This window comes from Arachis ipaensis, chromosome B9, assembly GCF_059453495.1.
Source record: "Arachis ipaensis isolate K30076 ecotype BB chromosome B9, ASM5945349v1, whole genome shotgun sequence".
NCBI lineage: Eukaryota > Viridiplantae > Streptophyta > Magnoliopsida > Fabales > Fabaceae > Arachis > Arachis ipaensis.
Genome location: NC_142444.1, coordinates 25,918,781 through 25,932,905, shown reverse-complemented (window position 1 = coordinate 25,932,905; position 14,125 = coordinate 25,918,781). Strand labels below are relative to the sequence as shown.

The following is a 14,125-nucleotide window of genomic DNA, read 5'->3' as shown; positions in this document are numbered from 1 at the left end:
TATTACATACCAATAAACGTTTTATATATCTATTTCTAATCTTTATATCTTAAATACACATCAAATAACCAAAAAGATAAAAGGTGATGTACATAGATTATTTACTAAATTGGTTTTCATCACATCTATTACCAAAAGAGTTCACATTTTTTATAACAACTATTTATACTCTAAAACAAAAACTAGCTAGATTAATTAATATATCTACACTAACTATATCAATAAAACCTTCATTCATCACATTTATTGTTCCTTAATAGAAGTATCTATTAATTGTTTATTAACAAACACAATACTCAAATACATAAACATCCTTTTTTAACTCTCCACAATTTGCAAAAAAAAAAAAAAAAAAAACTTTTCAATTAGAGCAAATTTATACTCATTCTTAAGACTTTGAAAAAACTATTGTTTTGGCCTTTAATTTTGTCCATCTGCTGATTAAAGAGAAAGAGAAAGAAAGAGAAAAAAATACATGTCTAAAATTTCTCAACAAACCTGCTATTTTTGCTACAAAAATTTAATAGATTAGCGACAAATTTTTTTTTTGCGACAAATTTTTTTGTCACTAATTCATCACTAACTAGCAAGAAATTAACGACACACTAACGACAAACTTAATGAACGGTCACAAAATATCCGAACTTGAGAATAACGACTGATTAGTGAGAGATTCACGAATAAGTTTGTTTCTCGCAAATTGAGTTCTGTAGCTAAAAAAAGAGAAAAATTTTTTTTTCGTTAATTTGTCACAAAATAAACAATGTTCTAGCAAATCATTCACTTGGGGGTTCAATTGAATAAAAGTAAAGTAGCGAGAGATACTGTTGTCACTGTTTCGTCACAAGTGTTTGATATACATTTAGCGAGAAATAATTTACTCACTAGTTCGTCGCTAAATGAAATTTGTGAGAAAATGGGATTTAGTGAGGAATAATGTTCCTAGCTAATTCATCACAATGACTTAAAATGTATTTTGCGACGGACAATTTTTTAACTAATTTGTCACCAAAATTGTTAGTTTTTAGCGAGCAAGATTTATTTCATAATAAACTACAAATTGAAAATGGAAGCCTCTTAGGGTACAACATTTTCCTCGAGGGATGATAATTAACAAGAGATAAAAAGTAAATAGTCAAATTCATTTTTAAAAACATCACTTATTTTCCAAATTAATTCTCGAAAGATTTTTTAATCAAATTTATTTTTCAAATATTTTAAATTAGTTATATTAGTCATTTTGTCATTTTCATTGTTGACGAAGTGACACCATATTGACCATAGTATATTCCTAGCTGTCCTAATTGATTGTTAACATACTAAATTTATGCAATTAGATGAAATCAACCCTAACTTCAACAAGATTTTGAGACATTGAAAATTTTCAAATTAGGATTGATTTGGTCTAATTTCATAAATTTATCATATTAGCACCTAATTAGAATTGTCAGATATCTGTTGTAGTGTCACTTAAAGTGTCATATCAACAAATTTTGATGCCACGAAAAATGAAAGTGACAGAGGGATTAATGTGACCAATTTAAAATTTTTAAAAGCTGAATAATCTTTCGAAGATCAATTTAAACATAAATAATCTTTTAAAAATGAATTTGACCATTTACTAAATAGAGAAAATTATAGAAACAAAAGAAAAAGAAAGGATACACCAAAAACAATGTAAGCTTAGAAGGATTTCTGATATGCACAATCCAAGTTAGGTCCAGTATCTACATTAAACAACTTAGCATATCTTTGAAAGTATCCAATCCGATCATTGACTCTTGCATCATCTGGAACTCCACATTCAAGTCCACCGTTGATTATGTTAGTAACCAACCCAAACCCTAAGGTTCTATTTGCTGCTCTATCAGATGCTGTTGGCACGTAATTCCCAACCATGACGTTGTGGCAAGAAGGTTTTGGTTTCTGCTCTGTCATCCAAAACCAGAGTGCTGTTTTGAATGCAATTACTGAATTGTTTGACACAATGTCTGGGTTCTTAAGGCCATCGAATCCCAAGGCCTTCCCTGCTGGCCCATAGTTGTAATTCCTAACACAAAAAAAGAAAGAGTAAGTACATCCATGCAACAATTGGCTTTCACATTTGAATAATCTAAACAATCACGCAAGCAGGCAGCTGAGACTTGGCACAAATGGCATATTAGTTGTGGACATCCAATCCCCTAAGAATATAGTAGAGTTTTATTCACATGTCTTTTTTTTGTCATGAATTAAAAAATAAATATATGAGGATTTTAATTTTGAGACACTAATAATGTAAATAGATTATTTGATAATATTTATATATTTAGATAATTTTTTAATTTTAATATACTAACAATGTAAAAATTAATTATTTCTATTGATATAACAATACACAATTAATTATGTGTAAAAAATTTTATACTAATAATATATAAAAATTAAATTCAATATTTAATTAAAAATGCACATCATATTGTGTTTCTTTTTTTAAGAATTCAGTACGATTAGTAAATATTATTTTTATTTTTTTAGTACTATTTAAAAAGGTAGAAACTCAAGTACAATTAATTTTATGTGAAATTGATAGTTAGAAATTATTAAATAATTTGAGAGATTTGATATTTTCACTAATTATAATTAAAGAAGACAAGGTCATATTAAGTAAACATCTTTAGTCAAAATAATAATATAGAAACAAAAATGTTGTTTGTCTATTAAATTGGCATTTATTAGTGAGTTGAACACAGTATCGCAAACAAGATGAAAAGAAACTTAATTACTAATATAATTGATAATTCAACTGCATATATACTTATCATACTTAAACATGAAAAAAAAATTAGATGAATGCAAAATGAGAAAAATCCACAATCTAATCTCACAGGAGAAGAGTTAGTATGTAAATGGACCATAACTTTCTTGGAGTGCAAATAATATTATGGATGTAAAAACATGCAAATATGAAAGATTTATATATTATATACCAGGAAAGTTGAATTGGTCCTCTGCCTTTGTAACTCTTTCCAGGATAACAGGGCCATTCTTTGTTGGAGGAATCACAATAATCACTTTGAGGACTAACTTCTTCCTTGAAGCACAGCCCCCAAGCATATGGTCCATCAGGTGCAGTAGCCCAACCACCTGTGGTTTCATGTGAGATCTGTGCAAGAAATGCGGCAACCTCGCGCTTCCGTGTGGCCGAGCATCCGGTCGAGCCGAACGCTGGGAAGCTCGAGGTTGCCTCAACGAAGGATTCATAAGTGTAAAAGTTTCTAGCAGGGCAAGCATTGTCATCTTTATGTAAAAAGATTGAGTCGAAAAGGGTTTTGCTAATGAGAGAAGAGATTGGTGCAATTGGTGAGACACGTGATTCAGCAGATAGAGATAAAGAAGAATAGATGACAAAAATTGTGAGGCAGAATGAGGAGAATGAGAATGAGAATAATGCCATGTTATTGGATGTTATGTTATCAAGGATTGGTTTGGTTTTTATGTGGGAATGATATGAGGTAGGATTAAGGTTTATATATGTACAATTTCAATAATCAATACTCAACGCTACACAAAGATTTCGTATATTCAAAGGTAAAAGACGGTGGTGGCTTAGTGGGCGTGGAGGGTCAAAGGTCAACGGTTTATGTTGTCCTACTCACTAACGCATTATATGTTCATACTTTATTATGAAACCCATTTAGTGTGTTCCTACTTGGCAAGCTGCTTCATAATGTATTTCTTTGTTATTAATTTGTTGATACTAAATTTGTAACATAATAGAGAACTTGAATGAAAATTAAAGAAATGTTTTCGGCTTTGAATCCTTCTCTCATATTTAATTGAGAGGACCATTCCAAGTTTATATAAAATGATGACTAAACTAGTTTTGACTTTCTGAAGCTTCCATCATATATTGTTGTTATCTTTGCCCTCCTATCTTAAACATAAGACTTTGAAATTATTAAAAGATGCATAAAAAATTATGTTTTTATTTATGAATTGGAGTGTGTGATATCATTGTGGAGGTGGAAGAGATTAATAAGATGTTTCAGAGTCATTCTTCAATTCATGTATAATTTGATTTCACTTCTCAAATCTATCTATTACTTTCAATATTTTTTTATACCAGTTGTACTAAAATTTGAGTTCTTGATAACCATCATTATCATGTCACATTGACATAGTCCATGAATGGAGGAAAATGGGATTGGACTTTCGGCATTAGTTAACGAAGGTAAAATAAAAAGTTTTAGCATTTTTCCATACATTTTATTGTATTGAAAATTTTTAAAAAGTAATATTGTTTATTAAAATTTTTATTTGTAACATCCTTAATATTTTTTTTCTTATATTAAAATTGAGTTTGAACGAGTCTACCTCAATTCAAAAAACTAATTCAAAAAGCGAGGAATGACTAACACTTATAAACCCATTTAAAAACTATACCATTCATAGTTTTGTTAAAATTCACCTTTGAATAAATACGAGACTAGCCATAGAACCTATGCATACATGCCACCCTAATAATAATATAATAGGTTGATAGATAATATTATGTCTTTATACTCTTAAGAAATGAAAGAATTTGAGGCTAAAAGTATAAAAATATGGACACATGGTCATCGATATAGTTGAAGAAGTTAAATGAATTTTTCATATTGCACATGTTCCACACCTTTATAATAAATTTTCTTTAAAGGGAACTCTTGATACATATTTCCACTCATCACCAAAATCTTTTTGTTGTGAAATTAGTATGGCTACTTCCTCTTCTTTTCAATACCATATTCAAATCTTTTTTTTATTATTATTATTATGTAAAATCATGTATACTTCCAAAGTTGTTCATTGCAACAAAAAGGATAAGAGTACATTGCTTAAGTTTAAATATGGAGTCATTGATCTTTCTCGAGTATACTTTTTTCATAGTCCAGTGAAAAAATAAAATTGTTGCCAATGAAAAAGAGTTATTGGGATAACATTACTGGCAAAGTCACAAAGCTCAATCTCCATTGTCCAAAAATTTATTCTTATTTACGTCCTTCCATTGCTTATCCAAGATAATACTTATCCCATTTTTATTCTTCACATTTTTTGTATACCAAATTTTGAATCCGAAGGTATCTAACTTCTTAGTCTTCATGCCAACCTATTTTGTTTCTTATAGAAACATGATATTAATCTTCCTCCTTATCATGGTATCCATGACGGGGGATAAATGCCGACTTAGAAAATTTCAAAGAATTTTCAACTCAAGTGTCGCAAATATAGTCTAAACTGACACGTGATCCCCAATCAAAGTTTAGAAAAATATCACACTACAAAAAAACAGGGTTAAAACGGTGGTTATTGAAGGTTGTGGTAGGCTTAGAGAAGGGGGTTGAATCTATGCCTTCCTTTTACGTTACTGTTATGACCCTTTTTAAACAAAATTACAATTCTGATTCTATTTGAACTCAGCAGCGGAAATTTATGAGACAATTTATTTTTGTCTCATGAATATCAGAAAACAGAACACAGCAGAGAAGAGAAAAGCTAACACCAGCATGTATCCTGGTTCGGTTGCCTTATGCTTTGCAACCTACGTCCAGTCTCCTCCACAATAATGGAAGAATTTCACTATAGTTAACAGTATTAAATACACCAATTCCATAGAATTGACCCAATCCTTTCACACTCAAGTTCTAACCTAACTTGACATTGGCTATGCTAATACCTAACTATTCACTCTTAGTGCTAACCCAACTAAGAAAGGGATACCTCACAGGTACAAGATACAAGACATAGACATACCTAAAGAAATCAGAAAATAACTCTAGGCTTTTCTCTCAAGTGTTTCACTCAGCCTTTTTCCACTCATGGCTTTTACTTGAGTTTCCTCACAATGCCTTTTCTCACAAGAAATTACAGAAAGATATACATAGAAAAGAACATCACAATCAGTAAAACATGAAGGAGATTGATTTCACCAACAGCCTCTGTGCTATGCGAAAAACCAGATTGGCAAGCCTTTGATTCAGTTCTTCATACCGGCGGAATGCACCTTTGATTAGGTTACACTGTCCAGTTAGTTGAACTTCTTCAAAGAGCTTTCTCAGAACAAAATCTCCATTCACTGGTTTTCTCTCCTTGATTTCTGAATGAACAGCAAACCTCTTTTTATCTCCTTGCATGTTGCTGGGTTCTTCTTCCAAGGTCAACACCTTGAGCCTTGAGTTTCACCAACCCACAGATTCACTTTTTCTCCTTAATCCCCAGAGTAGAAACTTTGCTTCTGACTTCCTCATCTTGACCGAAAGCCATAAATTAGCAACCATAGAAATCTTTCCATGGTCAACTTGATCTTAGCCCTTGAAAAACAACTTGGTCCCCAAGTCATGTTTAAGACCGTGGATACACAGCAGAGAAGAACGGAAATCATCTTTCCTTTGTATCCCATTTCGGATAGAGCAGAGAGTTGGGAATAAGAGAAGAAGATTTGATGCATGCAAGAGGAAATGGTTTACCTTTGATCTTTTCTTAAGCTTGATTTGGCTTGAACTTGTTGATTTGACATTCTGTCTTTCAAACTTAAACCTTCTCTCTCTTGCTTCTTTTGTTACTGGCTTAGGAAAGAAGCTCTTTCTCTCTTTCTTACTTTTCTGAGTTTCTGACCAACTCTTCAGAAGTGAACGTTGCTTTTGGTAAGGCAAAAGAGAGGGATTTGCTTGCTAAAAGGAAATCGGGCTTGGATCGGGTAGTGATGTGCTTGGCCCGTTTTGATTTCTTCAGCTTTGATTTCTTTTGGGCTTTACTTGATTTACCAGCCCACCAACCTTGTTGTATTCTATTCATTCCAAATTTTTTTTGCTGTAATTCAAATTTTGGCCTGCAACATTTTATAAATAATTAGTAATATGTAATTATAATTAATCAACACTAATTATTTATTTTGCCCAAAAATAATGTTTGTCATCACTAATTAATTTAGTTAATTTTTTAACTCAACAGTTATTTTTGAAAATTACGGCGGTTAGAACCGTCATTATTACCAAAAATGGCGCCTCCAAGAAACGCTGTTATTCTGGGCGCCATTCTGGTTATTACGGCGGTTTTTAGAAAACCACCATAAGAACCAACAGATAATACGGCGGTTTTTTGAGGGTTAAAATGGCGGTTTGTAACCGCCATTATTTATGCATAAAATGACAGTTTTTGAATTTTTAAAATGGCGGTTTCTAACTGCCATTTTTACCATTATAACCACCATTTTTACCAGGTTATAAGGGCATCTTTTGTGTTTAAAATGGTAGTTTTTAACCACCGTTTTTACCAGGTTATAATGGCATCATTTTCGTTTAAAATGGTAGTTTTTAACCGCCGTTTTTACCAGTGTAGAATGGCATCGTTTTCGTTTAAAATGGGAGTTTCTAACCGCCGTTTGTACCTAATTATGATGACAATTTTATACTTTTTAAAATAAGATTGAAACCACCAATTTAAAGTGATATTTTTTAAACTCACTTAAAAATCTCATAATAACCAAAAGGCATAGCCATAAATCAAACATCATAAGATGATTTTTAATTTGTACATGATCCAAAAGTCATAATCCAAGTCATAATTGAAATATCATAATCCAAAAATAAAATATCAAAGTAACATTTTTCAATAGTACGTCTTAACATATAATCCTTAATATACGTTTTAACATATCAAGCAAGGTCATGCTTCCTTATTACTTACTCCAGAAGACCTACTTCCTAACTCTTTTGGTAATGGAATCTCACTCTCCTGATTCAATTTCTACAATAAAAATATAATTATTATGAGTACAAAAAATACAAGAAAAAGACATATACTAATAATAAGTGGATAATTATGAATTTGAATTCATCTAAAAAAATTCACATATAAGAACAAATTAAATATGAGAAAGATTTCAAACACTCATCATACACACTAAATTAAAAATAATCAATCAAAATATGAGAAATATTTCAAAAACTTTAATTAAGTCCTTAATAATAACCGAGGATTACATAGTAGTTCAATAATGAAGCATTTAAATTTCCTTCATTCAATATAGACACACATACATGCTAATTAATTCTTATCTCTGAAGAAAATTTATATGCTTCTTCATTGTGAGATAACCTTCTTATTCATTAATTATGGGAATATATAATGTTAGTTATTAGATGGTGTATATATATATATATATATATATATATATATATTTAAATAGGAGGAATTGAACTACTTAGCTTCATTTTCATCAGAGCCAGTAGTAATGCATTCCTGCTCATCCTCAAAACCTTCAAGAGAAGGATGAGGAGAGTGACCCTTACAAAAGGATTTAATGCAAGAAAATCCTAAACTAGTTGACACCAGAGAACACATTATGACATTATCTATTAAGAGAACTAGCACAAAAAACGATTATTCAGACCAACAAAATCCACTTTAACAAAGCACCAAAACATCCGACAACCATCTACATTTCAGAAATTATAAAAGAATTTAGTAATACATGAGGAGCAACAACAATCCCAAACACCATTCTATGTAGGCTGTAGCATATTAAAGCAAAGGAAAAAAGAGGATAATTGTATTTTTACCTGTGAAACTTGTTGAGTAGGGAACATTCCAGCCAATTGTATTAGAATTTTACCTCCTTCCTTAGAAGCAATATAGGAGACTAGCGCTTGCAATTGCACTTTAATGGTATCCAACTCTTCTTGCACATTTGGACCACAAGTAGATGATGTGCCAACATCATTTGAAGAACCTAACTTCATTTGACTAATCCTTGTAGTGTTGTTCTTGAAAGCAATTGTTGGAACTGCTCCCATACCTAAACCTCAAACACGACCAGGATGCTCTTTCCCAAAAACTACTCCAAGAGCATTAAGAGGAGAATTAACAGTTGATTCCATCGGTTGTTGGCTGCTATGTGCTTCAATCTTCTCCTACATATATAAAAAGAAAGAGAAAGAATCAAAAATAGTATTTATCTTATAAAAAAGAAAGAAAAAGAAATACCAAATTTTGTAGTTTTCTGAAAATGGCTTGACTATTAAATGTTCAAAAACTTTCTCTCTTGTTTGTCACTTGCCAAAACCACACACCGGACAAGGGCATTTAATCTAACGACCCCCGAGAGATTGATGCTCAAAAGCGAAATCCAAAAACTTGTTTAGACCATCTTTATACTCGTGCATGTTTCGTGGTTTTCCAATCCATGACTTATAAATTGACATGACTAAGAGGGACTACAAATAGGAATATTAAAAAATCTATTCATTAAAAATTTCTCTCTCTCTCCTTCTCTCATATTAACTAGGCAACTAACTAGTATATATCAGCAGACGCTACTATAAAAAGAAATTCTTGTATGTGCAAATTAGATATCAAACAAATACTTAAATAGTATTCTAAAAGAAGTTATAAAAAAAATTATAATTACTTCTTTCAAATGATAATTTTGTGGCTGTAACAGTGGCTTTGTGAACTTTTCCTTCTCAAGTAGTTCTATATATGCAAATTAATTTTTTTTTTACAAGATAAAAAGAGACAAAAAAAAAATAAATAGAGCAAATATATTATTCTCAAATTATAATTTATAAAAAAAATTCGTATAAAACTCATATTATATTAACTAACTAACTAAAAAGAAAGCAAAGCAACAACAACAACAACAACAACAACAACAACAACAACAACAACAACAACAACAACAACAACAACAACAACAACTATTATTATTATTATTATTATTATTGTAATAACAATAATTATCCTATTTTTAATTTACGTTTTGGGTTCAGTTATATAAATCAAGAGAGGTGCCAAAGTTAGCAAAAGCAAATGCAGATCACTAGATATCAGAGTAATACATGAAAATTCAGGAGATGAATAAAACCCTAAGTTATCTACCATCGAGACAGAGAGAAGAGAAGAGAATGGCGATGAACAAAATCCTAAGTTATCTACCTTCGATGTAGCTGTCATTGTAGTCGCTGGTTCTGCCGCCGTTACCGTCGCCGTTATAGTCGCCAGTTTCGCCGCTGTTGCCGCCACAGTTGTCACAGGAAGCTTCTTAATTGAGCCACCTCCTCATCAACATTGTGGTTTCAGATCTGTTTACTCTATCGCTACGCTTGCCGCTACAGTTTCTGCCGCCGTGATTTCTACCATCGTTGCCGCCGTAGTTTCTGCAGTCGAAGGCTTCTGAATCGAGCCACTGTTTCATATCTGTTTTCTCCTTCGAGCTACCGCTGGTATTCTTCTTTTTCTCCATATTTCATTTGTCTATGTTTTTCTTCTTCTTTGAAGTTCCAATTGATCAACCAGCGCGGCGACTTTTCTTTCGTGCTATTTTACCGTACTTGATCAACCACTACCAGCTTAGGGTAATCATTTTAATGTGTTAAATCGGTGCCTAATACCGTACTTGTTTCAACAATGAAGCAATTGTCATTTGGTTATTATGTTAACTGGACTCATGATTATGGAATTTTACCATTGTGCAGCGTCCTGCAAATTGAAATGGAATTGGAAGTGGAAATGGCTCGTCTGAATATGCTTGCATGCTTTTACTTGTTCATTCTTGCCACAATTTCATGTTTCACTGGGATATTCTGCATTTCTATATTATTCAATTGCTTTGTGATTTATGTGATAATATTTTATTTTCTTGCTCTTTAATTTTGTTTGAGATATTATGATTGCAAGATATTATAAATTGATTGCAATGTAGTTTTCCAAGTTCATCTTAGACTAAGATCTTGAGAATAGTAAAGGTTCATATGATATACGAGTATTGCATTGTCTTTATTGTTGTTTTGGTTACCAATTTTGTTCTTTATTACTTCTCTTGCAATTATTCTTAGCTGCTCAAGAATGCTTAGCCAATTCTTCAATTAACAATTTATTTTGATGTTACTGTTTGAAGTATCTTTTAGAAATGGGAGAGCTTGTGATCCATACAAATCATAAGCTTAACTTTTTGTCATTTCTTCTATCACCTTAATTAGATCCTCATTTCTCATTACTTATTACAGATGATGCTGATGTTTCATTTTAAAAGGAACGTTCTTAATTTTTTTTTCAGGGACTTTTCCCCCTTTTGATCAAAGATTTGATAGCTACTGATTAGTATATGCAGTGATTTATCCAATGGATAGTCATTTCCTTTTTCAGCATTAGTTTATAGAAATTGGTTTCAGCATTATCATTATGCATTTGAGTCATTTATGCTGATATTTGTGTAACTTTTAGGTTTTGCAATTAGCAACTCTCTCTGCTTTTAGTTTCAGCATCCGCTTCCTCTACGCTGATTACAAAATGAGTGAGTACTTTAAGCAAGCCTTTATATTTCTTATATTGATTTTGGTCAAAATTAATTTCTTTGCTTTTATTTTTTTCAGTTGCATAATCCAGTTTGGTCTTGGTCAATCAAAAATGGCTCCCGCATCTGCAAAGTCTATAAAGGCTAGAGGTCAGCCTCTATTTAACTTATATATTGATTGATTGGTAAAGGTTCCAGTCATCAAAGCAGCTAATGGTGATGCCAAGGGTTTGTAGGATGGAATCAGAGAGTGCTAAGGTGTATCCTGAGTCTTCTCCCATTCCTCCTTCAAAAGTTGCAGATCCAAGGCCTGGACCAGCTAAATCTTCTCAAGATTCTGGACCTGGTCCCAGTATATACCGACACCTACATATTGTAAGCCTGATTTATTTTACGTTTTAAATGGAATTGTTCAAAGCACATCATGGACTCTCTTGATCATTCATTGTGACTTGTTCTTATGTGTGGTTTGTTTGGTTCTTAAACCGGGTAATACATTATTATAAGTTCACTTTACTCTGTGTTGCAGCCTGTGAAAATGATGGAAGATTTTTTGAGACTGGCTTCCGAAAACACACAGAAAAACTTAGAGATATGTGGTGTTCTTGCAGGCTCCCTGGTAAAAGAAGTCATAATTTTATTTACTTCTGGGTTCTAGAAATATTTTGGTTGCTAATTTTAATACATTTTTGTGCTTGCAATCTCATGTCTATAGAAAAACAGGGTTTTTCATATCACTACACTTATTATCCCAAAGCAGGAGTCAACTTCAGACTCGGTAAGATAATGGTTATGTTTACTCTTGTGGTTCAGTTTGTTGTTTTTAAATGATTATATAGACTGTTTCTTCATTTTTTCTATTTCCAATTTTATCCTATCAGATAAAGTGAGACTTCTACTGATCTGAGGTTGTGATGCATGGAGTTTATGAGTGGTGCATAATTTGTTCTTATTGTTATCTGAGATTATTTATCTACATTTGTTGTGAAAGTGCTACTAAACCTCTGTTGGAATTGTAAATCATATGATAGGATTTTTTCAATTACTTTTAAAGGAAACTGGTTCTTAAGCCAATTCTCTTGGAATTATCGTTGGGGGATAAAATGATTCTCAAATGGAATAATGCAAAACATATATGAATAGAGCTAAATACAGTATTCCTTAGAATTAGGAGACTCAAGATTGTAATTCTCTCATGATTCATTAATGATTTTTTTTTAACTGTTTGTTGTAATTTTAATTATTTTCAGTTGAGCAATGTATGTCTAATTTAATTTCTTGTTCAATGTTTAACATTGAATAATGAAGAAGAAATATTTGAAGTTCGGGACAACTTATCACTCTTTCCTTTAGGCTGGATACATGTAAGCTCCATTATCCTTGACTGTCACTTATTCATTCTTAGCTCTGACGGTGGGTTGAACCATCAATGTTTTCCCCAATATAGATAGTTAGATACAACTGAAGATAGAAACCCTTTTGATAGATAGCAGAACTTATTTGCATCCTTCTTTAGTGATCCTTTGGCGTGTTTGTGAGTTGAGGTTTTGCAGGAAAAGAGAAAGAAGGGATATATTTGAAGAGTAAAATGAACTCATAATTACTCTTCAAACTCTTCCTTGCACTCCCTTCTCCCGAACATACTCTTATTGTACTAGTTTTAAATGTCCAGTTTATCATATTTCTATATTTGACTTCAGACACGCCCATCACAAATTTGTTTCATGTGATCTGTGGACCTGCACACCCATTACTCATACCAGGTAATATGGCATTATTATTATTCAAATTCTGTGACTATTCACATTGTAGATTTTGCTGGAGCAGTCTATACATCCCTCTTATTAAGGCTATGGAAGAGAAAAAGAAATAGTTGCAATAATGCTAGATAATAGATTCTTAGTTGTGGTTTGTAATAGTTTAGATAAAGAAGATAAAAGAGCAAATATCATGAATATTAATAGAGAATTGGTATGTTGTGTGAATTCATTGATTATGAAGATGCATGAATCAGACTAGGCACTTAAAAATAAATCCAATATAATAAAAATTGAAAACAAATATGTATTTGGTATCAGCGAACATGATAAGGTCAAGGTGTATTTTCATACCGACTATCATTTCACTTTTTATTATATTGGGTTTATTATTATGCATTTTTTAGCATATAAATAATTTCATCTATTTGCCTTTTAATGATAAGTCAAATGCTAATGTATAATCTTCCTGCATCTATTTCAGCACTACTCACATGTAAATGCAACTGATTTGTGATCTGAAGCCCTTAAAAATGAGTTCGAACAATATGCATCTCTGAGGTTTGTACTTGTACCTTTTCAATTTCAATGTTAATGATTCTTAGCCTTTTGTATTTGTTTCTTTATTGCTTTTCAGTAACTGAAGTAGAAAATATGTAATCTGCAGATTAAAAAAGAATAGAAGAAATGGTTAGTGCTGGTTTAGATACTAGTTCACTTGATATATATATATATATATATATATATATATATATATATATATATATATATATATATATGTACATAGTGTTCTCTAATTATTCTATGTTTAATACATGTTATTTTTAATATTTTGTTGTTGTAATTAATGTGATTAGAAAATGATGGTAATTTACTATATTGATTTTGTTTAAATATGTAATATTTTAATTTTTTTTACATTTTTAATGTCTTGCTTAAGTATTTTTAACATCCAGATTAATATTTTAAGAATAATATTGACAGGTTTGAAACCCCCACAGAATAGCTATTTTTTTTAAAATGGAAAATTTCTTTTGTGGGGGGTTTTGAACCGCCA

At 31.4% G+C, this 14,125-nt stretch overlaps 1 protein-coding gene across 1 annotated transcript; it reads right to left on the bottom strand.

Moving 5' to 3' along the window:
- Window positions 1-1,596: 1,596 nt before the first annotated feature.
- Window positions 1,597-3,467, bottom strand: LOC107617821 (chitinase 10). The gene is made up of 2 exons (XM_016319692.3): window positions 2,970-3,467; window positions 1,597-2,050 (listed from the first exon to the last, which is right to left on the bottom strand). The coding sequence occupies exons 1-2, from the start codon at window positions 3,434-3,436 to the stop codon at window positions 1,684-1,686; spliced, it is 834 nt and encodes a 277-aa protein (XP_016175178.1). The 5' UTR covers window positions 3,437-3,467; the 3' UTR covers window positions 1,597-1,683.
- Window positions 3,468-14,125: the final 10,658 nt, after the last annotated feature.